This window comes from Astyanax mexicanus, chromosome 2 (assembly GCF_023375975.1).
Source record: "Astyanax mexicanus isolate ESR-SI-001 chromosome 2, AstMex3_surface, whole genome shotgun sequence".
NCBI classification, from domain to species: Eukaryota; Metazoa; Chordata; class Actinopteri; order Characiformes; family Acestrorhamphidae; genus Astyanax; species Astyanax mexicanus.
The window spans coordinates 62,956,507-62,983,530 of record NC_064409.1 but is presented as its reverse complement, the minus strand read 5'-3'; the positions used below and the strand labels follow the sequence as shown (position 1 = coordinate 62,983,530).

At 39.7% G+C, this 27,024-nt stretch overlaps 1 protein-coding gene across 4 annotated transcripts in view; it reads left to right on the top strand.

The window, feature by feature from the left end:
- The window catches only part of mob2a (MOB kinase activator 2a), a 66,678-nt gene that overhangs the window by 25,903 nt on the left and 13,751 nt on the right, over positions 1 to 27,024 (top strand). The window contains exon 1 of one of the 4 annotated variants that reach the window (XM_007228088.4): positions 1,570 to 1,795. The exons of 1 other annotated variant lie outside the window; for it this stretch is intronic. In XM_007228088.4, the coding sequence (XP_007228150.1) occupies positions 1,758 to 1,795 (38 nt within the window). In that variant the 5' untranslated portion in view covers positions 1,570 to 1,757. Of the gene's footprint in view, positions 1 to 1,569; positions 1,796 to 4,842; positions 5,212 to 25,812; positions 26,040 to 27,024 lie in introns of those variants that run through there. 2 more of the 4 variants (XM_007228087.4, XM_007228086.4) reach the window with 2 other exon arrangements.

Here is a 27,024-nt window from a genome sequence, read left to right as displayed (position 1 = left end):
CAATACTGGCCATGCACTTTTTATTGGTTCTGTTGTTTTAACACACCCACTGCTCTTTAAAAAAAAAAAATAATAATATTTGTAGGACAGTTTACAATCTGCTTTGTAGAAAGAAATATATAGTGTAATAATTAATTTAATTTATCCTAATATCTATCATAATGTTATTTAAAAAAAAGTAAAGGATCAACAAACCAAATAAAACAAAGTTTAAAAACAAAACAACGAATGAACAACAAATAAAAGTAAAAAAAATACAATCACATCACAATCACATCAAATCACATTTCCACCCATCAAGGAAATAAAAGAGAAAACCAAAGTTCAGAGTTAAAAGTAAGCATAGTAAAAGTGCATCTGAGGTAGAACAGGGTCATTAAAGGCCTTAGAAAACGAGCGCTCAGGTCATCTGGGAGAGAGTGTGAGGCTGCAGCAGCAAACAAGATAGTAGTAATTAGAAAGGATTAATTAACTGATTAGTTGAATCAGTTGTGTTCCACCCATACAGAGGGCAGGGTACCTCCAGGAGCAGGGTTTAATCATTTCAGCCTCTGTGTCCATTAGAAAAGACAGTGTTTTCTTTTTTTATGTTTTGTTGCAAATAACGCTAATTAGAGCCTATTGTGCATCAAAATAGAACATTAAACAAGCCAATGAAAATTTTACAGTAGCTTAGTCCTGCCCACTGCATCAGAAAAAAAAAAACAGAAACGCAGACATTAGGGCATGGCATCACTAGAGCCAACAAAGCAAAGTAAGAGCTAGTATTTTGAACACTTTTATCATGTTAATGTTACTGTTTATGGATGCATATATGCAATGATCATTAAAAAAACATTAAATATTTTAGTTAATTAATTTTTTTTTATTTAAAGACTATTATAGTCTTCTTTTGTGTGAATTGCAGACAAAAAACAGCATTCTTTTATTTTTTCTGAAACATAATATAGGTCTGAAAGGGTAATTAAGCACTGTCTTCTATTTTCCTGCTCAATTTGTTGCAGAGTATTCATACTTAGCTTTCCACTGTGTCTTTGCATTTGGACATGGTATCTTTAAAAAATGTAATGTGTAGCTATGAATTTAGCCAGCTTTCATCATCATATCATGGTTCACTTTGGGGCCCAGCTGCTATTTATGGCAAGGTCCTGTAAGCCTAATGTTTGGGGGTTGTTTTAAGTGAAACCAGCATGAAACTCCAGATGGGTGGAGCCTTGTTTTTGAGTGCTCTATATGTGAGCTTTTACACATATAATTATGTGAGGGTCTGTATTTTAAAATAGCTCTGAATCAGTTTTTTTAGCTATTTGACTTCTGACAAAAGCCAAAACCCACCGTTTGAACAGTAGCTACAGTCAGTATTGTAGTAATAGTAGTAGTGGTGTTGTTGTTTTTTTCTTTTTACCTATTAAGGACAGTCTTGAGAGCTGTCTTATCTCAGGAAAAAAAATCATAGATCTGCTGTAGCTTGCTGTGGTGAGTTATTTTCTCCCCAGCTGGGCTGAGACAAAGCAGAAGAGAGCAGATAACCTATATGGAAAGCTCTGGTCCCCCTGTAGTCTGGGAGTTAAGCCTGCCCTGCGGAAGCATGGCTGCTGGGGAGGAGGAGCTGCTCTTGGATCTGCACATGGAAAGTCTGCCCAGAGCCTTCCCTTCCTTTGTCTTTAGCCGCGAACAGTAAAAGAGGGCCGGTGGAGAGGAGAAAAGCGAGAATTTGAACAATTCTGGAGCTCGTCGACTCGCTGCTGTGTTTCAGGATGAGGTTTAAAAGAAATGGCTCGTATACTTTGAATAGGTAAGAATCTCAAGTCTTTCAGTGCGGCTCTTTCTCTAGTACAGCAAGTCAGTCGCCTGTGTTTTGTCAGACAGACTTTAATCAGTTATTGTTACTTTACAGCATTGCCGCACGCGTGTTTGTGTTATTTTGTTGCGCTAATTGGTTACATAAAGCTACGTAAACGAGAATAGTAGCGAAATGACTGATGTTTGGAAGATGTAGCGATGGGTTGCTGCTGCTGCTGCTACTCGACGCCATATGTTGAACTCTTCAGCTGTTCAGTGTGAACCTTCACACATCCATCACACCACGCTTCACTCACACCACCACCAAACAAGGCTGTTTTTTTAAAGCTTATCTCGTCTTTTGTCGTGTATTCGAATTATATAGGCGTTCACACGTATAAATAACAGCAGCAGAAATTCTAATTCTTTGGTAACGTTAGCTTAACTTACTCTGGGTTCGATTATAATTCTGGTTCACCCCCTCCACTCACTCCCCTTCACCCCGTTTGTCTGCCATGTCCTGCTTGAAATGCTAGTTTGTGTGGGTTAATGTAAGACAGAAAACCTGCAGGTCCTGTATAACGTTGCTTTTGTTTCTTTCCTCTTCCTCCTCCGTCTTCAAGTGAACTAAAACAGCCTGCTAGATAGCATCTTCTTACACCAATAACTTCCTCCACCCTCCTCCTCCTTCTCTCTTCAGCCAGCTAGCTAACAAGCTAACTAGCAAATTTCCATGTACAAACACCTTCCACAACCCTTCCAGACCATTCCACACCACTAGAAACCCTCGCACTTATTTAGCTTGTAAGCTTTTCATATTTCAGTTAGTTACTAGATGCTTTGAGGTGGTCTAAGCTGGTCTTTGATGGTCAAGGTGGTTGAAAAACAGGTCTTTCAGGTAAAACATTTTTAAAATCTACTGGTAGTTTAGATGGACCATAATGAGCAGGTTGGTTGACTGCTACATTGACCTGCAAGGCCAATTTGGTTGACCAGTTTGGTCATATAGGTCAGCTAACCTTACATTGTATTGCTGGTCATCAAGCTTGGTCATTAATGGCCTGGTCAGGCTGCTTGGTCTGCCATACCATGTGCATTTTTTTTTACAGCAGGGTTGTTAAACTTTTCTTGGTTACCAAAAATAAAAAGGGTTGGCAAACTGCTGTGACTGGCCACTGCTGAATCAACTTTAGCCCGGCTTAGTCAGCCTTTAAAACATGAGATGACCGATTTCTCCTTCAATGTATGCTGGTTTTAATCATTACCGGTACATTACTGCTGCCAATTCTGTGCATTTTCCACAATTTCATTGTGTTTCCAAAGATAAAAGGGCATCCATCCTACATTTTGGCTTAGTATTTTTTTTTTGTCTGTCTTTATAGTTTTATGCACCAAAATCAGGCCGATATGGGACAAATCTTGCTTTACCAAATAAGAAATTATTTTAGCTGTGTTTCAGTAATGTGGACCTGTTTTTTAAATGCTTATCTAAATACTTAAATCATATGTATTTTTGTTTATAAAGTTGTGGTTGGTGAGGCTCTTCCCTCTTTCAAGGTAGAAATCAGACGTCCTAAGGCATTCCAGTTGAAGTTTCCTACTTGGAAATTCTGACATCCGAGTTCAAGTGGAAGGCAGCTTTAGCGTTTCCTCTGTTCACAGCAGCCCACCTGATCTAGCTAATTAACTGATAACATGAGCAGCCTGTAGGGCACAGATTTTCCAAGAACAGGACTGAGAGCCACTGCTTTAGGATTAAACAGGCAGATGGACAGAAAAATAAGTATTTGTAAATTACCTCTGTTATGGTTGTGCCTGTACTATATTATCTAGTTTTAAAAAACTTTTTTTGAATGACTGGGGATAAACTGCTGCTGACTGTGTGGACAGATAATGTAAGTTTATTTTTGTGGGGCTAAAAAAAAAATTTTGCAGCTTAGTTTCCTAATCTTCCATATATGATCTGGATATGCTTGGGTGGGTGATGGTATGTTTTAAGTCTGGGAGTGTTATTATTGGCTCTGATATCAGCCTTGAATTGTTTATAGGCTGCTTTTGCCTGAATAGGATGCAGCAAAGGAGCCAAACACTGCTTGGTATTTTTTTCCTAGCCAGTCCATGATTCCCAGAGCTTAGTTGTAGTGGGTAGTTTTACTTATACTTAGGTCTTTTGCAAACTTTAGTGCTTGCAAATAACCAAGGCATTCCCTTTTATATACATAAGCATGCTGATTTTAGATGTGAATATTTTTGCTTGAAGTCTTTGCTTCAGTGACCATTATTATTAATTCTGCAGATTTATTTGTCTATTTTTAAAAATAACCATTTATATAATCGTCTTTGTTCCATATTGGGTAGTTTATTTATTTATTTATTTATTTATTAAGGTATTTCATGTTCTGCACCAGCACTATAGGGAAGGACCTGCTCTGCAGAAGCTGCGAAGTTCACTAGAATATTCTGTGCATATTATGCAATGTGAAGCATTAACCTTATCTGACCACTGAAATGGCTTTTTTTTCCAGCTTTTAGAGATCGAGCTCTTTCCAGTGTGTCCCACAGATTTTCTGTGATAAGATCTGAGTAGTTGACCTTTTGTGGCAATGTTTTTTAGATATTACACAGGTTTGGTAACAGTTTTTCCACATTGATGGTTACTTTTGGTGAAGCCATAATGATTAAACCCATCATACATTGGAGGACAAATCTGTCATATTACCATTTATAAAGGCTGACTGAGCCCTTAAAGATTCTGGCTTAAGTTGTTTCTGCAGTGGCCAGTCAGCAGTTTGCTGCCAGGGAGTTTGCCAACCCTAATGTTCCTGCCTTGAGGGTCAGAGCCAAAGAGAGGAAGAGAAGGAAGAAAGAAAAAGGGAGGGAGGAAGGCAGGCGGAGAGATGCAGACAAGCATGGCGGGAGGATGAGGGAGAGGCAGAGTAAGAGAAGTGAGGAAAAAGAGGTGGGAGGGAGTGTGGCTGAGAGAGAGAACGAGAGGGAGAGGGAGGGAGGGAGGCTGGCGATAGCAGCAGAAGCAGCAGTGAGGAATACACAAGTGCTGAGTGAGTGTGCGAGACTGACTGCGTTTGCCTGCTGCGGACGCTGCTGATTGTTTGCTGACTGGAGGCCGGTTCCGCCTGCGTTGTGTCCAGGGGGAAAGCTGCCTGCCGCCAAAAAAGCTGACGACACGTTCTTCACACACTCTTGAGCCAGGATCGGTGACAGGTCTTTGCTGCAGAACTTTTCGACGTCTGTCATGCTGAGGCTTCACACTATGTTGATTTACCCTCTACCTCACCTGTAGTCTCTTGCGTCCAGCGAAGGAGCAAGTGAGCGAGAGTGAAGGAGGATTGTTTCTGGAACTTGACCGACAGAAAGGCAGGACATCAGCTGCATGGGGGTTCTAGTGTGTTGCGATTGCTTCTTTTATAGGTACCAGACCTTTTATAACTTTTATAAGGAGTGTTTATTTATTCTTCAACTCTTTCCCTAGTGTTTGTTGTTGCTTTGTCAGGTTGAGGTTCTGCTCTTTTTACCTGCTTTGCTTCACTCGGCTTCACTCTTACATTTTTTTTTTTTTTTCAGCTGTTTTTGCTGGTGTGTATGTGGGGCTGTGGGGTGTTTTTGGAAACATTTGAGGACGCTGGTTACCCAGGGCCTTTAGGCTGGAGTTAACATGGCAGTAAGCCATGAGTTCTGTATCAGCATAGCCCATGATATGGGGCTGCTTTTTTGTGTGGAGGCTTTGAGGGCAGCGGCTGTTTGGACATGGTGTTCCCATCCAGCTCCCCCACCTCTCCCGTACCGCAAAAGGACAGACTTTGCCCTCTTCAAGGATTGCTGCTGCATAGGACCAATGATCTTTTTGAAAAATTGGCGAAATGTTAACAAGCTGGCGCGAGCATGTGTTCTGCAGAAGAGAGGAGAGGCCGAATGGGGTTTCTTTCTTTTTCTTTCTTTCACATGTGGTTGGGGTTTTATACTCTCTGCAGTATACTTCTATATATAACCACTTGCTGCAGCTCAGTGTTTTTGATGATACTCGCCAAATTGAAACAGTCACAGCTGTATCTGATTAAAAGCAACACACACTGTAGTGATTCATGGTGCACTGGAGCCCGCAGTCTCTCTCTCTCTTTAGCGCTGTTGCTTGGTCTCTTGCTCTCTCTTGTGGGGAAACATCCAGGCTTTTGAGACTTTCTTGCACTGGGATGCAGTGTTCTCTCTTGTCAGCAGAGATTGTAGTTTTAGCTGCTTTGCTAGATCCTTTTTTTACCTCAGTTTCCAAAGACAAGTCATTTTCATCATTTGATTCATTAGTCTGATACCTTATAAAGAGACATTTGAGCAGTGGCATTTTTGGTTTCATGAAGAACCGATTTTAAGTTAGAGTAGTAGCAGTATGTGTGAAACATTTTGAAAGGCTAAAGATGTCAGTCTGAAAGTTTAAACTCTTTCCAAAAAGGTTCTTCACAGAATAAAAGTTTTTTTTATGGAATTGCTCAAAGAACCATTTGTAGCACTCTCTTGAGTGTAGAGTTAATACCTCATATTTGGGGTTAGATAATTGATTAAAATGTTGGAGTCACTTTGCATGTTGCTCTTTTTAATAAGTGAAGGCTTAGTGTGAGGTTCTTCTATTTTGTTAGCTTTGCTTTATTAAAGCCGACAGTCAGAGCCAAATGAATCTTGATTAGCCTGCATGGTCACACACGAGTGAATCACGAAACAGGTGGATGGAAAAATTCAAATGGTAGGCAAGAACTGGCAGCCCTTACTCTGCTCAACTGCCTTTAGTCTAAACATCCTTATTAAAGGGTGGTACACCACAGCCCACTGTACTTGTGCTGTCCGCTGCCATTTCCTGTTTGTTATACTGTAAACAAAGATTTAGCTGATGGCAGGATTGTGTTGCTGTGCTCTGTAATACCTTCTCAAAGTACAAGCATGTTTTTTTTTAAACTCTTGTAAAGTTATCTCAGTAGGTTGTGACTCTATATTTGACATGTTTTAGCCTGGTTTTGGAGCAGCAGGCAGTTTTATCAGCTATGCCATCTGACTTAGCCTCTCTTTTGCTTAAGTGCTTTAATTGGTGTGGTCCAGCCATTGGTTCCTGCCTGTCTGCATTCCACACTAGCTTTGGGCCAATCTTCTGTGACGGTCATCTCCCAAGGTAGAATACAAACTGCTCTTGGCAAGGCTTTGAATTCACGTCTGAAGGGCTCATAGTGCTGCTAATAGGCCTATTTGCTGAATGAGCCCATGCATAGTTTGACTCAGTTAAATGAGCAGTTTCATATGGGAATTTCACTCCCCTTTTGATTTTCACTTGCCTTTATAAGGTATTTTATTGTTACGCATTATCAGCAGTTCTATATTTATTTAGTGTTTTACAGTTTTATTTTACATGTTTCTATGTCGTAATTCTAGGTTATGTTTTAACACAGGCAGTTAATATCATGTATCTGGATGTGTCTCATTAAGCTGAATATAAACTATTGAGTATGGGAACATTTGTTTTGTGTAAAATGTAAACTTGTCTAAACATTGGGCTATGTCAGGGTCACTGGTTTTGCATGAAAGGGTGAATATGTAAGTAATTAATCTAAAGTGTGTGAGTTTACAGATACATTTCTGCTGTTTGGTTAAGGTTTTCCAGCTTTCATTTCTTGACAGCTTATACTGGACAATTTTGATTACAAATATTTTACTAAAATGTGTTGTTTAGGTGGCAAAGTGGTTACTTTTGCACTGTATGGAGGGTGTTTAAGTTAAAATTGTGAAAATGAAAAGTAAGCTACTGTGCTACTTCTAATGTTTAGTTGGCTAAAAATGTTTCACACATTTAAGATGCGATTGATATTTATGTATTTAATTTTCAAAAATCAATATATTTATGTTGTGGGTGGAGTGGATGTAGTTGCATTTATTTATTTATTTAGGTGAGTTTAAGTGAAACGTTTCCTGTCTTACTGTGTCGTGAGTAAATAGTTAAAGATCCTGATTTATTTCAAGCATATAAAACATTTTGTTGGTCTGCGTACACACATTGATGTCCTGCATTTGTTGATTTTAATTATACGATTCATTTTGTGTGTGGGCTGCAGAATGTTTGTACTGGGTTAAGTGGGCCATGAGTTGCAAAAGGTCAGGAACTGCTGCATTATATGAAACAGAGCTTCTACTTATACTTTTTTAAGCTTCTTAAACAAGAATTTAGTTATAAAATAAGTTATGCTTTATGCACGTTAGTGTCAATGTGCGCACATACTTTAGTGACCATGCTATGATAGTTTCACATCTGATGTGAATTTAGTGTCATTGCGTGTTTAATAACTATAGTGTTTATTGTTCTGGGCAGGTTAGCTGCACAAATGGCTTGTATTTGTGTGCATACTGTAGACATCTAAACAGTGTTCACGTGTAGGGGAAGGTGCCTTGGGGCAAGAATTCCTTTTTTTTTCTTATTCTTTAAGCTGATCTTTGTGAATATTTAGCTTCTTGTACGTAGGAACTGGATGTTTGGATTTGTTGATTTTTAGTGACTGAGTGGTCTGTGTTCTCCTGGACCTTTCTTTCAGCCTCTCATTGAGAGAATTGCATAATCCACCCCCTCTGTCCGCTGTGCTGATCAGGTGGCAGACGTGTGTGTGTGTGTGGGTGTGTGTGTTACTCTTCTCTCTCTCTCTCTCTCTCTCTCTCTCTCTCTCTCTCTCTCTCTCTCTCTCTCTCTCTCTCTCTCTCTCTCTCTCTCACACCCCCTCTCTCACACCCCCTCTCTCACCCCCTCTTGCTCTACCTCTGCATGCAGCGAGCTGCAGTGCTGCTGGAAGCACCTGATGTAACCCAAACAGCATTGCTGCACAATCATTCAGCGTCAGCTCCCAAGGTCAGTCCATTAAGTTCAGGCCAGCACTGGAGATAACAGCCCTCCCCACCTCCTCTGGCATGCAGATGTCTAATTGCCTTGGAACAGCTCTGTACTCCTGGCAGAGGCATCTTCCTCATTTGTTGATTCTTGATTGAGTGCACAGACATGGGTGTACATGAAGCTCTGAGTACACTGCCAAATGCCTAATGATTTCTCTTTTCTCTCTATTACTTGCTCTGATCAGTGACATTTATCACTCAAATTGTGAATCATCCTTTTATATGCAGTGTCATGCAAAGTTTTGTTCATGGATTCATGCTGTTTGAGCTAAATTTATCTGGCTTTTTCGTCTTTAGCTGTTGAGTTTTGTATACTGTGCACTAGGGCTGCAACGAATGATTATTTTGGTAGTTGACTTATCTGCCAATTATTTCTCAGATTAGTCGATTAGTCAACAATTATTTCTGCTGTGGATACGGCTCCTGTTTTTAGATTTCTCGATCAGTTCAAAATGATTGAAACAATAGAAACAGCTTAATATGAGATTTAAATGCTGTAGAAATGTCCAGAAAAATTAAATACCATTTAAAATGTGGATACTGCTGCTATTTAGTGAGGAAATGTGTAATCTGTTGTGTTTGGGCTTCCTGTTGTGTTTCTGTCCACAGTAATTTGTGTAGTGCTACAAAATAACGATTAGTCAACTATGAACATTTGGAGTCGACAAATTTTTATAATCAACATTGCCAATTATATTGACTAATCGCTGCAGCCCTACTGTGCACACTGCAGCTTCAGTTTTCTGTTCTTGGCTGACAGAAATGGAGACTCTTGTAGTCAGTCCTCCTCAATGTACAACAACATTAAACATTCTAAGAGGCTTTTCTTCTCATCACATTTGTACAGAAAGAATAGGAGTTACTGCAGCCTTCTACATCAGGTACTGCGTAGGATTACACTTCTGACAGCTAGGAGCAGACTCCTGAGGCTGCACTGGGTACAGGCTCACTAAAACTGAGCAGTTTATTACTGGGAAAAGTTTGACTAGTGTAATGAATCTTGGACTCTGCTTCTGTACACAGATGGTAGGGTCAGAATTTGAGTCCATGGGTTCCATATGTTATTTGTCGACAGTCCTGTCTGGTTGAGGTAGTGTAATGAGGGGTAGAATCCATAATCGTCCAATGAAAATCAATTACTGCTTAAATTTCACAGACTATTTGAATATTAGTGACCATGTGCATCTTCTAGTTGCTAATTCCAGCATAATAGGATACATTCCAGCGTAATGTAAAAGTTATCTCAATCTTGTTTTAGGACAGCAATAATAAGTTGTGTTCTTCAGTTGTCTTCCCAGTCATTAGATATTTAGGTGAAACAAAATGAATAAATAAATAAAAATCAGTAATGGTATGATTCAGTCATATGTCAATATGGATCAGAATCTTAAAGGAATGCCGTGTTGAAAATGTGCTGTGTCATGGAAATAAAGCCCAACCCTGTATTTTTTATAGTCTTTCTAATACTGTGTTTGGTGAGTGAGTGTGTAAGGATATCACAGCATGCAGAAACTCTTTGGTGGACTGAGAGTTGCAGGAAAGGACACAGTATTGCTCACGGCAGCATGTTCTTACATAACACTGGGAGGACACAGAACCCACCTGCCTTGAGGATCAGACTGCGAGGGTTGAACGCTCACATTCTCACATCTGTGTGCTTTAAACTGAATGTACAGCAAGTATTAATGTTCTTAGCTCTCGCACAGTAGATGATTGTGTACACCATATTTAATATGCATTTTAAAAGCCTCTTCTTTCTGTTCTTTTAATTATTTTAACTTGAAAAGTGCAAAAAAGTAGTTAAGTCTTAGTAGTTGTGCACCTATCAGCGCACATTGATTTGCTTTATAATTGTTATAATGACCGAATGCACAATTACTTGTGCAGTCTTAGATGTTGACTGAAGGCTAGATGCTAACAAACTGGTTTAGTATTACATGATGTACAAATGTGGCTGTCTGCTTTTTGTTATTTATGCCCATTTAGAGTACCATGTTTTTCGTACTGTAAGGCGCACTGTGTACTAATGCACACTGTCCATGAATGTCTATATTCTGGTCTATTTTTATACATATGGCGCATTGGATTATAAGACACATTTTAAGAGACACTACAAGGTACTTCTGATTCAGCAGGTGTCGCCGCTGGGTGGTGGTGGGGGAAGGGTTACTAAGTTAAGTATTTTTTTTATTTGGTTGAGTAAAGTGCTTCCATTTATTTACAGTAAGCTTGGATTTCTAAATTTCTCCAGCACTAAGGCTGGAGCATTAGCATTAGTGGCTAACCGCTAGCACGACAGTGATGAGGAACCCTGAGTGCTACGGTAAACCAGGGCAATATTAGCTATCGATTTGTACCACGTAGTTGTTTTAGCATAGTAAACACGCAGACACCAGTCCGATATACTCCCATCTGAATGACGAAAGAGCTAGCTGGGGTTAGCAGCAGGCTACAGGCAGATAATACTCAACCCCTGAACGGGAAAATAGTAATAAGCGGCTAATGCTACTTTAGCACCAGTGCTGGAGGACTAAACTAACTCCTGTATTACCTTGTACTTCAGCATAGTGGCTTTACTGTTCCTTACAACCTGACTGGTAAAATTTAAACATAAGGTGCACCGGATTTTAAGGAGCACTGTTATTTTTTGGGAAACTTTTAAGGATTTTAAGTGCACCTTATAGTGTGAAAAAATGTGTAATTGTATTGTTTAGTGACAAATGTTTGCAATAAGCTTAACCTGCACTGTGTGGCAGTGAAAATAACAAAGAAATACACTGATTCTGACGCTGGCAGTTTTTGCCACATTCATTTGTGGTATTAAAATCCAATGTGTATCTGGTTTGGGCAAAATTGGTCTCATTAAGGCAGAAAATCATATTCGGATTGCTTCAGCTTGGTGACCTTGGTGAACATAGCCTGAAAAGTCTGGAGTGAGTTTGTTATAAATGTAATATTTGTTTGTTTAATCCTGATGTATTTGCAATTTCTACGTTTTGTAAATATTGCGTATCTGTCTGCCTTAGCCCATAGTTACTTTGTATTGGTGCATCACTAGAATCTCCAGAACTTGACAAAGCGTTTAGGTTGGCAGGTCTCTAAACCCACTTTTATATGGTATACACTTCAGTTAAAAAAAGGTCACCTTTCTGGCTTGTTTTCCCATTAAACATATTTCAGAGTGAATAGCTTCTTTCCCTAAGTCTGTTTTACTGATCTGTTCTTCTATGTTTTCAAAACTGTAGTTATGCCAAAAAAGAGACAACGACTGCACCCTTGGAGGTGAGAGAGCCATTAAAACTAAATCCCTCTCATGATCAAACCATTTCACAAGCCGTTGTTGGTAATCTCCTCATAGCTGGTGGTGCAGGTTGTTGGTGACGTGCTGTTGTTGTGGCCCCTGCGGCCCTCGGGGAGCCTGCAGTGCTGCTGCAGAGACAGTGGCTAATGAAGCTGGCTGCTGTTCCCACGTGTCCCCTCTCTCCCAGTGGCTCTGTAAGCTGCTTACATACAGATAACGCACACTTTCCATCACCTGAGCTGGGCCAGTCCCGAGTCTTGCTTCAGACACTGCCTACCCATTACAGAAATGTCTCAATATCAACAAGCTGAGATCATTGTCACTGGAAAAAATATGCTTTCTTGTAGTGTTTGTAAATTAGCAAGATATTAAGTTTAAAACAGATAGGTCAGTTTATAATAACTCATCTTTACGCATATATAATTGACCTACGTTAAGAAATCAGTATCTGTAAAAAGTCAAACGCTGTAAGGTGTCATAGAATCTGTTTGAGTAATTTACTTTTTTCTTTAATGTGTAAATATTTAACATCATTCTGGTTAAGGTGATAAATGCTCAGATGCACTCAAAATAAATCAGTCAAGAACTTTTCTTTATTGGAACTTCTTTATTTGCATCTTCAAGACTGCTCACAACTGCATATCTTTTTTGCATTTATTTATTTATTGCAATTTTAAGTCTCCAGGTGCAGCCTTGTGCCAGATAAACACATGGGTAAAATCAAGCACCTTTTTTTTAGCTGCATACTTTTGGTTTGTCTATCATCTCCAAGATCCTCTTCCTTCCTACCAGTCTGATTTGGTCTGCCTAGTGTTAGCTTATAGCTTTTTTTTACACATGCTTCCACATTTTCCTGAAGTTGCATTGTAGGTAGCCTTTAATCTTAATATATAGTAAGAAAGTGGGGTTGCCAGTTTACCCCAGAGCTGCTGTGAGAGTTGGCACACACTAGTAACAAAAAAGGAGAAATAATATATTTAAAACTGCGTTTGTCATTTTGTCCAGAAAGTAAATTTGGTAATATTGGCAAATATAAAGCTATATCATCCAAATCTGCTTTGCTTCTGGTCTGTTGGGTTGTGCTTTAAACTTAATGAAGGCAGTCTGAGACTCTTGTTCTGGGACAATGGGGAGGGGGTACCAAATTATTTAAAGTGTCTTTTTGCACATTTTGATAAAATGGCAGGGAATAGAGCTATAGCTTTTTTTTTTTTTAGTTTAACTACAAAATGTTCATGTTTAATGTTAATAAATATATAATCTGATGGTCAAACACTGCCATTCATCAGTACCACACAGGAATCTTCATGCCTGCTCTGAAGATATAACCTTGAACAGAAGAAGCTGAGGTATGCTGTAAGAGGCTGGAAGTGCACTTGGTTTGACCCAGAATGTTCTGAGCTTGTTTGTGGCAAACTATCAGTAATCTTTAGCAAGTCTTTTATCTCCAGTGTTAAATCCACTCCTCCCTAAGGTGGAGGGAACTGGTTCGTACCACTGAAGGCCTGGGTTTTAGTTTTTAATCACCCTTAAGGGGGTTTCGTAGAGGATAAGGCACATTTAACAGCGTCTTTAATGTTCTGATGAAGGCATGAGTCCTCCCTCTGCAGGGCCTGCAGTATGTACTGTGCATTGGCTTGTCTAAGACCTTCTGAGGGTAGAGGTTTGGTACTGTTCATTATGATTAAAAAAATATATATATCTTTCTATCTGTGAGTTTTTCTGCCCTCTTTCTCTGTTTGCTCTCAGACGTGTTCACCCTGTGAAGACATAGCTGACTGTGAAAGAGAGAGAGCTTCACCACACAGCACAAAGTCCTCCTCTGTCCTTCCCCTCACATCACTCACTCTCGCACACTCCTCTCACAGCACAGCCTGTGGAGAGAGCTGACCTGCTTTTGGCCCTCTTGTTATGAATTCTGGTGTTTACAGTACAATGGCCTCATCATGTCCCCTCGCACCTCATAGAAAGCAAAGCTTCTCTCTGTTTAGCCAGTAAATCTGTGGACTGTAAACCTGGGATAAATATCAGCTTAACTGATTGAAAGAGAGATTTATCCTGATAGTTAGAGATTTTATTATACAATTAATGTTTAGCCTACTAGGACCTGGTGTCCACATGATGTCTAGACCGCAACATTGCCTGATGTCCTCTTATGATGCCATTATACTGTCACCTAGTGGTGGCAGAAGAGTTTAACACATTACAGTTTTGATTTTGTTCAGAAATTTTACAGAAAATTATTGATTATTTTATGTCTTCATGTTGAAGCAGCAAATCAAATGAGCCATATTGCTCAAAGGGGCAGAATTATTATTTCTACTTTTGTTTGCACTCAAGCAAAAAAAAAAATGCTGCTGTGTTCAGGCACAAAATAAATGTTTTGCACATCATTACTAATTGGAACCTCATTGTGTTCTCTCAAAATATAATACTAGTTCACATGAAGACTAAGAGGACATATTTTTTCTCAGAAATTACATCACGTAAAAAGATAATTATTTGTTTTTACACTAATCAGGTGCCAAACAGCAAAAAGAAATAAAACATGCGTGCCATTAAAGAGTTTGGGTCTTAAGAGGTTGAAGCGATTCTTTGTTATGCTTTGCAATATAGTAAGGCCATTTTGAAGAGCAGCCAAAGTAATGTAGTGCTTGACAATAATTTAGTATGAAAATGTATTGTTATTATAATAATTATAATAATATTTCCAGACAAATAACATGGTGTATGGTAGGGGTGGGCAATATTATATCGCATAAAATATATCGTGACACACAAATATCATGATATTGAAAATCCATATTGTGATAATAAAGATGTTCTGTCTTAAAAGTAGTCTATTATTTACTGTGACGCTTTAGGTGTATTTATTGTATAATTGTTTTTAGTTTGCAGTTTATATGCATGCACTAAATATTCTGCAATATTATTTGCTGCATTATATTATTTTATGCTATATTATTTATTTTGCCACATTGATTATACTGTTATACTATTATACTACCGTATATTCCTGAAATGAATGAATTATTTTAGTTTTCCCATATCGCCAAATATATCGTTATCGCAAAAATACCCTGAAATATTGTGATATTATTTTAGAGCCATATCGCCCACCCCTAGTGTATGGTGGTTTTTATGGACGTGTTTTAGTTTCTAGAGAGATTACCCTCAAAAAACAAGAAATACGTTGTTCAAACTATACCTAAGAAAAACAAAGTATAAAAGCACATTTGCAAAATTTCAGTATATTTTGTGTATCAAGTATTTTCATTTTTGTGGGTATTTAGTTTACTACATAATTTGAACACACAAACTGTACTTTACAATCAACATTTCTTGATGAATAGAACAATAGGAGTTTACCAAAATGGGTTCAGTTGACAGTTAAGAAGGTTGTTTGTCTCTCTTTTTGTTTCCGTTTTAGAGAAGCAGGCTTTTTTCTGATTGGACAGCTAAAATAAGTTATTTAGAGCATCGGTCACTGACTGACATTCATAAGGTACCTTTCATGAATTGGTAAATTTGACAGTTATTGTTATATAACTGTTGGCTATATCATCCAACGTGGTTAAATTGCATTATATTGACTAACATGCTTTTTACACTTGATTTATGTAAGTGCACACATCTGTTTATGATTTTCTCAGATTAAGAGAGTCACAGAGTGTGATTTATTATAGTTTGTTTACATATTGCAAGACTTGGCGATGCCACTGTTGAATATTAACTAATGATTTGTGTTTGAGGGAGTTCTTAAATTCAATAAAGTCCTCATGTCCTCCTGCGATAGGCTGGTTCTTAATTTATCTTAATTTATAATTAATTTCAGTCTGGCTGTCTGTATGTTTGTGTTTTTCAGTGGGTAGCCACTGGGGGGCAGCAGACATATCCTGTGTGTTTTGGTATCTTGGTGCTGGCTTTATCTGAGTCATCTTCTGTGTCTCACCTTTGGGTGGTGCTGTTGATCAGATGATCTGAGGGATCAAATTCAGAACAGTATTGAGAGAAATTCTGACGCTGTATGAAGTTTCTTCTCAGGCTTCAGAGAGATGGATAATTGAGGTGTGTGTGTGTGTGTGTGTGTGAGAGAGATCTCCTGCTTCATGCTCCATCACTCTTCAATCAGGATAATGGGTTTTCTTTCATGTAAGTCCAGACAGTTGGCGTCTTTTTCATGTCTGATCCACACGAGCACCCTGATAAAGCATTCAGTCACTTCCTTTCCAGTGATGCATGCTCAGTGCCTGTGTGGAGTGCAGTCTGCTGCCAAACACCATTTTATCTCTCTCTCTCTCTTACTCCTCTTGCGTGTAGCTGTGCATATTGTAAAAAAGGCTATTGAAGTGTTAAATCGAAGTGTGGTGACTGGCTGTTAGTTATATAATGTTTTGATGTAAGCTTGTGCTGTAGGGTGAGATGGGTATTGAGACCAGCATGCCCCCTGTGGTCTGTGTGAAGCATCACAGATATACTGTTATTTGCCAAGTTGTGCAGCAGTTCTTGGCAGCCACTGCTGTCAGAGTTCTTCTATAAAATTTATTTCCTTTTTGTCAGATAATGGCAATTATTTAAGCTGACCTGTAATTTTCCCTAGTTGTTGGATTTCACAATCATTTTACACCACATTAATCAGCTAAAGCCTAAAGTTTTTGACAGGCACTTTTAAAAATAGAGTTGCTATGAAGGATTATTTGAGATAAAACATAGAAGAACCACTTTTGTCTACTTAAACATACAGCCCGGGGGAAAAAATAAGAGATCACTTAGAAACGATGAGTTTCTTTGATTTTATCAAATTGAAACCTTTGGAATATAATCAAGAGACACCCAGACGGGCTGTTTATTATCGCCGGAGATTTCAACCACGCAAATCTCAAGTCAGTGCTCCCTAAATTCCACCAACATGTGAACTTTGCAACGAGAGGAGCGAGCGCGTTGGATCTTGTTTACACAAACATCCCCAGCGCGTACCGGGCGGAGCCCCGCCCCCACCTCGCTTTCTCGGATCACGTGTGTGTGGCTGACTCCAACATACACACCACTCATCAGACGCTCCTGACCAGTTCAGAAGCAGGTGAAAACCTGGCCGGCAGGCTCCATCTCTGCCCTTCAGGACTGTTTTGAGTGCACTGCATGGGACATGTTTAGGGAGGCTGCTACTGAAGGCGATTCTGTTGATTTGGAGGAGTATGCAGCATCAGTCACTGGCTACATCAGCAAGTGTATTGATGATGTCACTGTCTCCAAGACCATCACCACACGCCCAAACCAGAAGCCTTGGATGACTGCTGAGGTACGTGCGCTGCTGAGGACCCGCGACTCCGCCTTCAGAGTGGGTGACAAGGTGGCCCTGAGGAAAGCGAGAGCCGACCTGTCAAGAGCTATCAGAGTGGCAAAGCGCGCACACGCCCAGAGAATCCACAGCCACTTCAAGGACACGGGTGACGCGCGGCGCATGTGGCAGGGCATCCAGGCAATCACCAACTACAGGACAATGCCACCGTCCTGTGAACGTGATGCCTCCCTCCCTGATGCCCTAAACAACTTTTATGCACGGTTTGAGGCACAAAACAACACGATGGCGAGAAAGACCATGCCCAAGCCTGACGAGCAGGTGTTGTGCCTGACTGCAGTGGATGTGAGGAACACTCTGCGCAGAGTCAACCCACAAAAAGCTGCAGGACCAGACAACATCCCCGGCAGAGTGCTCAGGGAGTGCGCAGACCAGCTGACAGATGTTCTCACGGACATCTTCAACATCTCCCTGTGCAGCGCCACTGTCCCAACGTGCCTCAAGTCCACCACCATCGTCCCCGTGCCGAAGAAGTCCACAGTGTCCTGCCTCAATGACTACCGTCCCGTTGCACTTACACCCATCATCATGAAGTGCTTCGAGAGGCTAGTCATGAGGAACATCAAGACACAACTGCCCTCTTCACTGGACCCCCTGCAGTTTGTGTATCGTCCCAATCGCTCCACGGACGATGCCATCACCACCACCCTTCATCTCTCCCTCACCCACCTGGAGAAGAAGGACACTTACGTCAGAATGCTGTTTATAGACTTCAGTTCAGCATTCAACACCATCATCCCACAGAACCTCACCAGGAAGCTAAGCTCGCTCGGCCTCAACACCCCCCTCTGCAACTGGATCCTGGACTTTCTGACGGGGAGACCCCAGTCAGTCCGGTTCGGGGGCAGCACCTCCAGCACCATCACACTGAACACGGGGGCCCCCCAGGGCAGTGTCCTGAGTCCTCTGCTGTTCACCCTGCTGACTCATGACTGTGCTGCAAAACACAGTTCTAACAGCTTTATCAAGTTCGCCGATGATACAACCGTGCTGGGTCTCATCACCAAAGGCGACGAGTCAGCATACAGAGAGGAGGTGCAGCGGCTGACAGACTGGTGTACAGTCAACAACCTTCACCTGAATGTGGACAAGAAAAAGGAAATGGTTGTTGACTTCAGGAGAGCACAACACACCCACTCTCCACTCAACATCGACGGGTCCTCTGTGGAGATTGTTAAGAGCACCAAGTTCCTTGGTGTCCACTTAGCAGATAACCTCACCTGGACCCTGAACACCAGCTCTACAGCCAAGAAAGCCCAGCAGCGTCTCTACTTCCTCCGGAAGCTGAGAAAGGCCCGTCTCCCTCCACCCATCCTCACACTCTTCTATAGAGGGACCATTGAAAGCATCCTGAGCAGCTGCATCACTGCCTGGTTTGGGACCTGCACAGTCTCTGACCGCAAGACCCTCCAGCGTATTGTGAGGACAGCTGAGAGGATCATCGGCGTCTCTCTCCCCTCCATCACGGACATTTACACCACCCGCAGCATCCGCAAAGCAACCAGCATTGTGAATGACCCCACTCATCCCTCACACGAACTATTCTCCCTCCTGCCTTCGGGAAGAAGGTACCGCAGCATCCGGTCCAGCACGACCAGATTCTGCAACAGCTTCTACCTCCAAGCCATCAGACTCCTTAACTGCAGAGACTGAACTGATGGTTTTTCTGTACATGCACACACACACTTACCCCACTTACCCCAGAAAATGGAAAGCACTAAAAACCCTACTACCTCACTGGACTCTATTGCACACTGTGTAATAGAGTAATTACTACCTCACCTGGTCTTTTTTGCACACTGCAAAATTTGCACACTGTCTTGTTATTTATTATTCTTTGTCTGTATTGTGTTGTATTGTCTGTCTGCACTTTTGTACTGTTGCACTATTGTTCTGTCTACACTGTGTTTATGTGCACCATGGTCCTTGGAGGAACGTTGTTTCGTTTCACTGTGTACTCTGTATATAGCTGAAATGACAATAAAAAACCACTTTGAAGAGGAGATGGATGATCTCAAGCCACCAAACCAAGCTGAACTGCTTGATGTTTGGCACCAAGAGTGGGATAAAGTTATCCAAAAGTAGTGTGTAAAACTGGTGGAGGAGACAATGGCAGGATGCAGTAAAACTGTGATTTAAAACAAAAAAAAAAGCTCTGAACTCTTAAGATTTATGAATTTGAACTTGTTTTCTTTGCATCTTTTTGCTTTTTTAGCCATTTCTCATTTTCTGCAAATAAATTATCTTAATGACAATGTTTTTATTTGGAATTTGGGAGAAATGTTGTCCGTAATTTATAGAATAAAACAACAGTGTTTATTTTGCTCAGACATATACATATAAATAACCAAATCAGATAAACTGATTTAGAAACTGTAGAGGTATCTTCCAGAGCTGTATTTGTGAAAGATTTGTGAATATTTACTTTGTTACATATTTACATTGTACTAGCAATTAATGAATGTTACACCACAATACAAGTGTTATAATTCAGAAATGCCTAAAGTAATGGGATAGCAGTGTGTAAATTAGTCATGGATGATATAATTAAAGTACAGAAATTAAAGTATATTCTCTTCAGGAGATCACAGATCATTGCAGCGTTCTATAGCTTCTGTGGAATATGGCAAAAGTTATGGGATACTGTGCACTGTGTTTTACAATACAGTCTAAAACGCAGCTTAAAACTGCTAAATTCATTTTGTAGGAAAAGCCTATGGTCAAACTCAGGCAACCAGCATCTATGTGCTTTGGCTAATTGCCCTGGGCAGAAAGTACCTTTTAATTATGATGTTTCAAGAACTTCACAAGCCCTCCCTCTTTTTTTTAAAGACTGTTGTGAGAACTGTCCTTAACTCTTAGTTAGACCAGCAACATGTGAGCTCCTGCCCCTGCAGCAGGTGTTGTAGTGAAGGCTTTTAGAGGTTGGATGAGTCTCTTTTTTTGCCCTCCAGGTGCAGCTACACACCACACAAACAGCCTTTAACCTCAGGAATGCAGGAGGAGTGTGGCTCGGCCCTGTGAACAAGCCAGTAGAAGGCCTCCTTTTCTTTGTGTGCTTTTATATTGTGCACACCTTAGAAAATGTATACTTACACACTATGCTGGTTTTCCTTATAGGGCCTTTATAATATCGTAGAACATGTTATTTGATTAGAAATGTAACTTGTAGCCACTTATCGGTGTGGCTCTATCTGTATAAGAGCTTTTGACTGTTTAACTATTTAATTTCAGTCTTTTTTTTTCAGGCTAACATTAGCTTTTTTTTATTTACACCACAGTCTGCTGCTTTTCTAAGAAAATCATCATTCTGATTACTGCCAAGAAAACTCAGCCTCCAGGGAAAGCACTGAAAACTGTTGACACAAGATCCCAAATGTGAAACTGTTCAGGCTCACCTTGATCAGACTTGTTCTAAAACCATTGGCAGTGCTTACTCGCAAGATCATATCTGTAACAAGCTCATACAAGACATTGTGTAACTTTGAGCATCCAGTTTTTGTAGCTGAAGCGTGCTGTTCTGTGAATCCGTCCACCTCTCTCTGGCTTTTTTTCAGTGCATGTATGTATGTGCGTGTTTTGTTAGCAGGCAGCAGAGCGTGCCAGTGCCTGCAGGCCTACCCCTCCTGGAATGCGGGGAGAGATATAAGGCTGGTTTTACCGTGGCTGCCTTCCAGCAGACCTCCAGGACAGCAAGGCAGAGGAGGAGATATTACAGTTTGTTTCTGCAGGGATTTTGTGCACCGCAGCATTATTGCAGGCTTCTGTTATGAAGCTCAGAGAGGATGATTGACGTAGACAGTAGTTCTGTTTAGTGGACCTGAGCAGCGTGTTGACCTTGGTGACTGATAAAAAGTTCTCATTTCACAATGTTTTCCTGAGCTGATGTCTCCTGACTGCAAATGTTCAATAGTAACACTGTTTCTAACATGTACCCTCTCCTGGACACATGCTAACGGTGTACTTTTGCCCTGTAAAGTGTACAAGAACATATGTTGCAAAATAAAGGCTAATTTTCTTAAATAGAAAGCCTGGTAAAATGAAACAAAGTTTTTTGACACTTAAACATTCACATGATTCAAAATTGCTTTCACTCATCACTTTATGATCATATTTGCACAGAGACTCTTCTTGTAACTGGTATCTTTGTTACCACTGTCTTGGTTGATCCTGATGAGAAGATTTTTGCTACATGCATTTACATACAAATTTAAATTAAAACCCGTTGTGCAGCAATTCTTACCGGAGTTTTGTTTGTATTGGGAGGATTTAAATTTTTTTTATGTGTCTTGTAGAAATGGGTGTGTTTACACTGCTGGAACATGTAGCGCAATGCGTATCAGACCATGTACAAAAGTGGTTTGATTGAGTGGTTTGTTCACACATATTACAAAATGACCAAAATGGAAAAGAAGATTAAGATTTACCATTTTTGAGTGTGTACAGTATAGAAGCAGTGTGGAATGCTGATGGTCTTCTAGTAATTTAGAGAATGTTTAATTTTGTTGCTTCTTTTTTAAATGTAAACATTTTCCCCTAGCAATGGTAAACGCCTTGAATTAATGAAAATGTACTAAAAGTTCTAAATGTGTTCAAATATGTCGTCATGCACGTCTTCACGCTGTCTGGCAGCAGATTACAGTGCATTGTGGGATTGTTGGTGTTTAGAAAAGTTGGTATAACTGCCAGTCTTTGGACACCACTATTACCTGGCAGAACGCCAAGATAGTCCACTATACAGTACATAGGGCACAGTTTCGGACAGCTTGGGCTTCTTGACGTATGTTTGTGGCACAAACCACTGGGTGTAGATAGTATTGTTTTATATGCCTATTGAGGGTGATTTTTGTAGTGTGTAGATCTTTTTTTGTTTTTAGGTTGTTTTTTTTGTGTACGTTCGTACAATAAGTGTAACCTTTTTTTTTTATCCATGCTCTTAAGTACCTTAACCTCCTCACCCAACCAGTTAAACAAGTCAAGCAGTTTTGCGTATTTTGGTTTGTCAGTGTAAAAGCATTTTGTTTGCACATGGACTGTTGATTAAGGAGATGTGTGCTTGAAATGTTTAGAGAAACCTGAGAGAATGTGTCACATTTAGAGAAGTTAGGCCTGAGAGCCTGAAAAGTTCTGTTCTGAGTTTCGCTGATTTAAAAACATAAAAATGAGAAATGGCCAGGTACATCCTTTTTTATTCATATTCTTATTAGACATTTGTTTTGCAATCGATGAAGTTTATGGCTTGATTTGTATACTGAGGTCACAGCTTTATAGGGTGGTATGAGCAGCGTGGCTCATAACACGTCTGTCTCCGCTCATGCTGGGTTTAATTATTGCTCATTTTTCAATGACGTCATTGTATGATAGTAAACTTCTTTTTTCCCCTCCCTCCAGTTTAATCAGTCAACAATGTGTGTCTGTTCACAGATCTCTCTAGACGTTATTCCCCGAGACAGTCTGAGTACTTCATTACTGGATGACTCCCTTCTTTTACTGTGAAATACCAGCTATAGTTACATTTTTTTTTTCTATTTTTATACCTCTTTCTTGTGTCATTTTGTGTAATAAACCTCTAAAATAATTTGTAGGAAGTGTATAATTTGAGTATCACTTTTAAATTGTGAAATCTGTGAAAGAGCTTCTTGGACATGAGACAGGCTGTGGGTATGTTGCTTTAGTTTGTTCGTTTAGTGAATCAGATGGTGAATAAACGTTAGAGAGGTCACACATTACTAGTCACTCCATTAGTTTCCAGTGATGTCAGAGTGAAGGAAGTATTCCGTCCCTTTTGTGAAGTGTTTAAAATTTCTGGCATTGTTGTCTATTTTTACTGAGAGTGTGACGTTACTTTCCAAATCTTGTTTGCGTTATCTTGTGTGACATTTGTCATAAGAATCAGAATTTAGCCTTACCCATTTATTCATGCTGTGCTTTAGGGCATTTTCACACTCGAAAGTGCTGACCAAGGTTCATGTTCTTGTGACCTTCTATACATTTGTTCTGGTTAATTTTGCTGTTTGTTACATCCTGTTAGTATTAATTAAATAAACTGCATCTCCTTATACTTGGCTAGTAGAAGGGTGTGTGACGGATGACTGCATGTTGTTGTAATTTTGGCATGTTGCCTTTTTCAGGTGTTGTGCCGAGTTCTGCCTCCCTGCCAGAATCGGATTCCCTTTAAGTGTATGAGTTTCGCGCATTAGAAAAAGCCGGAATGGAACGCATAAGCCTTGGATTCTTCTTATTTATTTATTTTTTTGTTTTATAAATAAGTTACAGTAGATACAAGAAAACTCTGCTCCAAGTTAATCTTCATCTGTTGTTAAATGAGTGACGAGACCCTTCCTCAACTTCTAGAATTTGGTCAAAACCAACCAAACGATCAAAATAAATAAATAAATAAATTTGTTTGCAGTCAAACCCAACCATAGTTGTGTTGATCTGGACTGTGGACCTTTTAGTTCATGCTGAAGTGGTCATAGGTTCAGACCAAGTAAGGGTAGATATAAAAACACCCTTGCCTAAGTTTAGTTTGCAGGCCTAGACAAATGAGTTGTTTAAATTTGATCTTGATAGTTTTTAATAACTGTTAAATGTGATGTAGTTCAATTTTTCCCTCCTTATAAGTCTGAAGTTACTAAGAATGTTCTTTCCTTTTCCTGCTAACCTCCTCACCTTGCCCTTAAATGCTTAATGAGTAATCTGTGGTCTGTACAGTGTCTATCTGACTCATATTTGTTTGGTCTAAATTGTCTCTTGGTGAGGAAATCCAGACCCACACATAAACAGCTCTCCTTACCAAGAGCAGCACTCCCTCTTCTTCCCTCTCCCTCCTTCCTTTCCTTCCATTTCATCTGTCTGATTTGTTCTGATGTTGTTGACTTCTTCCTGCTCATGTGCCGAGCCGACCCCTTCCTCACCTGACCTGACCGGACCACCTCAGATGTTTTGTTTAATGCTGAAGCTTTCATTTCTGTTTCTTTTACGTTGTTTAATATTGAAGCCTCTCTTTCTATTTCACTTTGACTCTGCTGCTGCTGGGAGTCGAGTAAGGACATGTTTCCTCATTGGCTTTGACAGGAATCTGACTGTAGTTGGACTCCAGGCGAGGTTCACCGTCATGGGCCGGAATGTTATTTCAGTTGTCTTGACATGCTCACGAGCCACGGCTCCAGCTAGTACTCCACAGACAGCCTGTTCCCGAGTGCAGAACAGAGTAAAGCTGCTGTCTGACCCTTTCAAAGGCCTTTTATTGTAGACTTCAGAACTTTGTTGCTCTGAATGCATCTAAAATGTGCTTTACCTTCCTAAGAAAGCTCTTTGCTTTATTTTCTTTCCACATTTTTTACAAAGGCACTGCCCTTCCTACAATAATTTCTTCCACTGAATGCATTTGTGTTGAAACATTACCTTCTTCAGCTATTGAATATGTAATTGTTTTAAGGAAATTTCTTGGGGAAAATATACAAAAAAGTACCATTTGCTGTCAGAATGGTGTCATGTACAAAACTATTAAAATATCTTTTAAAAGCAAAGTACAAACCAAGCAAAGTACTCAAAGTATTTAGGCATTATGTTTAATGGGTTAAGTGTCGGACAGTAAAATCTCATCAAACTCAATATAGACATAAATTCTGTCCAGATTTAGTCAGAGAGAGACTTTGTCTAGTATTAAAGCCCCTCTACCCCAATTTTTTTGGACAAAATTTGATTCTTGACATTTATGCTGAGCATTTATGTTCAAGATGCCACAAAATACAAGCAAAGTACATTTTTACTGGGAAAATAAAAAATAAAATCCTCATGCAGTTTGTTCTGAAATTTTAAGAGCAGTTTTCGACTAGGAGATATGACATCATATCGGTATCACCTTTTTTAATGTTTTCATTAAACATTATAACTATTGTTTAATTGTAGTGAAGGTAAAGTCAGGGCATTTTTCTTTGGTAAAAGCTGCTTGAGTTGTGTAGTTGACTCAGTGTTTGAGTTTTACATGTTGTTTTCATGTTGTAGACTGCATGGGGAGAAGTCTCTGGACTATACACGTGACTCCTCATGGTTTCCCTTTATATATTATATATTTATAATGTGAGTACAATACATTAGGCACAATGTTAGCTTAATGATTTTGACTGGTCTTATGTTACAATTGATTTACAATAAACTTTATTTATTTACTTATTTAAAAGTACATTTTTACTGTGAAAAGTAAATTTCATTTAAGTAATCTAATGTTTCCCACTGTTTTGCTTTGGGTTACATATAACTAATAATTATCCAGTTATTCAGTTTTTCTTTTTGTTATGAAAGATTTGATTATTTTAAAAATGTTATTCATATTTTTGCTTAGACGAAAAAAAAAGCATTTTCCTGCATGAAAAGTTTGAAGGGAAGCGGCTGGAGACACAGACTGCATGGTGACCTTAACGCTCCCCGCCCACCATGACTTCTGATTGGTTGCATGGCTGGTGGGCGTTTCTGTTGCAACTCCAAAGTTTTAGTGCTGTTCTGTGTGGTGTTCAGTGAGCCTGAAGCAGCAGCAGTAGGAGAGCTGTGGACTTTTGAGGTCCATTTGTGTTTTTTTTATCGCACTTTGGATATGCACTCTCAGAAAACCTCCAAAAGTGGGCTGAGTTGCAAAATGGTTCTGCAAGCTGTGGGCAAAGTTTTGAGGTAAAAAAAAAACAACTTTATTTTAGATGACTATTTTTAGTTATGTGGCTTAGATGGTCCTTGTTCGCCAGTCTTTATTTTTCTACTCTTCTGTTACACTTTAAATGGTGCTGCATTTAAGTTGGAATAGAAGATTTTAAATGAGAAGCTAAGTTAAGAGATTGTTTTTTTTTATTTGCTCCTCAAACTTAATATCTTCACTGCTGGTGGCTCCTTGTCTTATCATTTTAAAAATAAAGGTTTCTATGTGGTTTTTGGTTTGGATGTAGTGCTGGGTGATATAAACCCTCAAATTAGTGTCATGATTTTAAACATTTTACTTTGATTTCAATTAATGAACCTAACTTTTGATTTCTATTTTTGATCATGTGGCTTCAATCATTCTTATTTACCAACTTATTATTGATTTTTAATCTCCTGTTACATTTTAATAGTGCAGCAGTTACATTCTGGCAGTTCTTAAAATGTAGCATTTTAAGGTGGAATGGAAGATTAAACATAAGATACAAAAGTTAGCTAGAGTTTGGGGGGTTTTTTACTCCTGAAGCTTCATGTTTGCACTGCTGGAGGCTCCTTGTTCACACACTGCCACGCATTCTACTGCACACACACACACACACACACACACACACACACACACACACACACACACTTCTTTTAGTCTACACTGATTCTAAGTTGCTGTAAAATGCTCTGCACTGTTTGCCTCGGAGTCTTCTAAAACCTCACACACTTTCTCTGCGGGTGTTTATGACCTGCTGCGTGTACAGAATTACAAATACAACAACTTTTGGCAACAGTTTCTTCAGCTTCTCCTCGACTTTAGTGTCAGGTTTAGTGTCATGTTAATTGTATACAGTGAACAGTTGAATGCAACAGAAAGATCATGAAAGAAGTGAGAGAAGTGAGGTGGCAAAGTGAAAATCTCGGATTGCTCGTAAACCTGAATTAATAGACCACCAGTGTTTCTTTGGGGGAGAAAAAG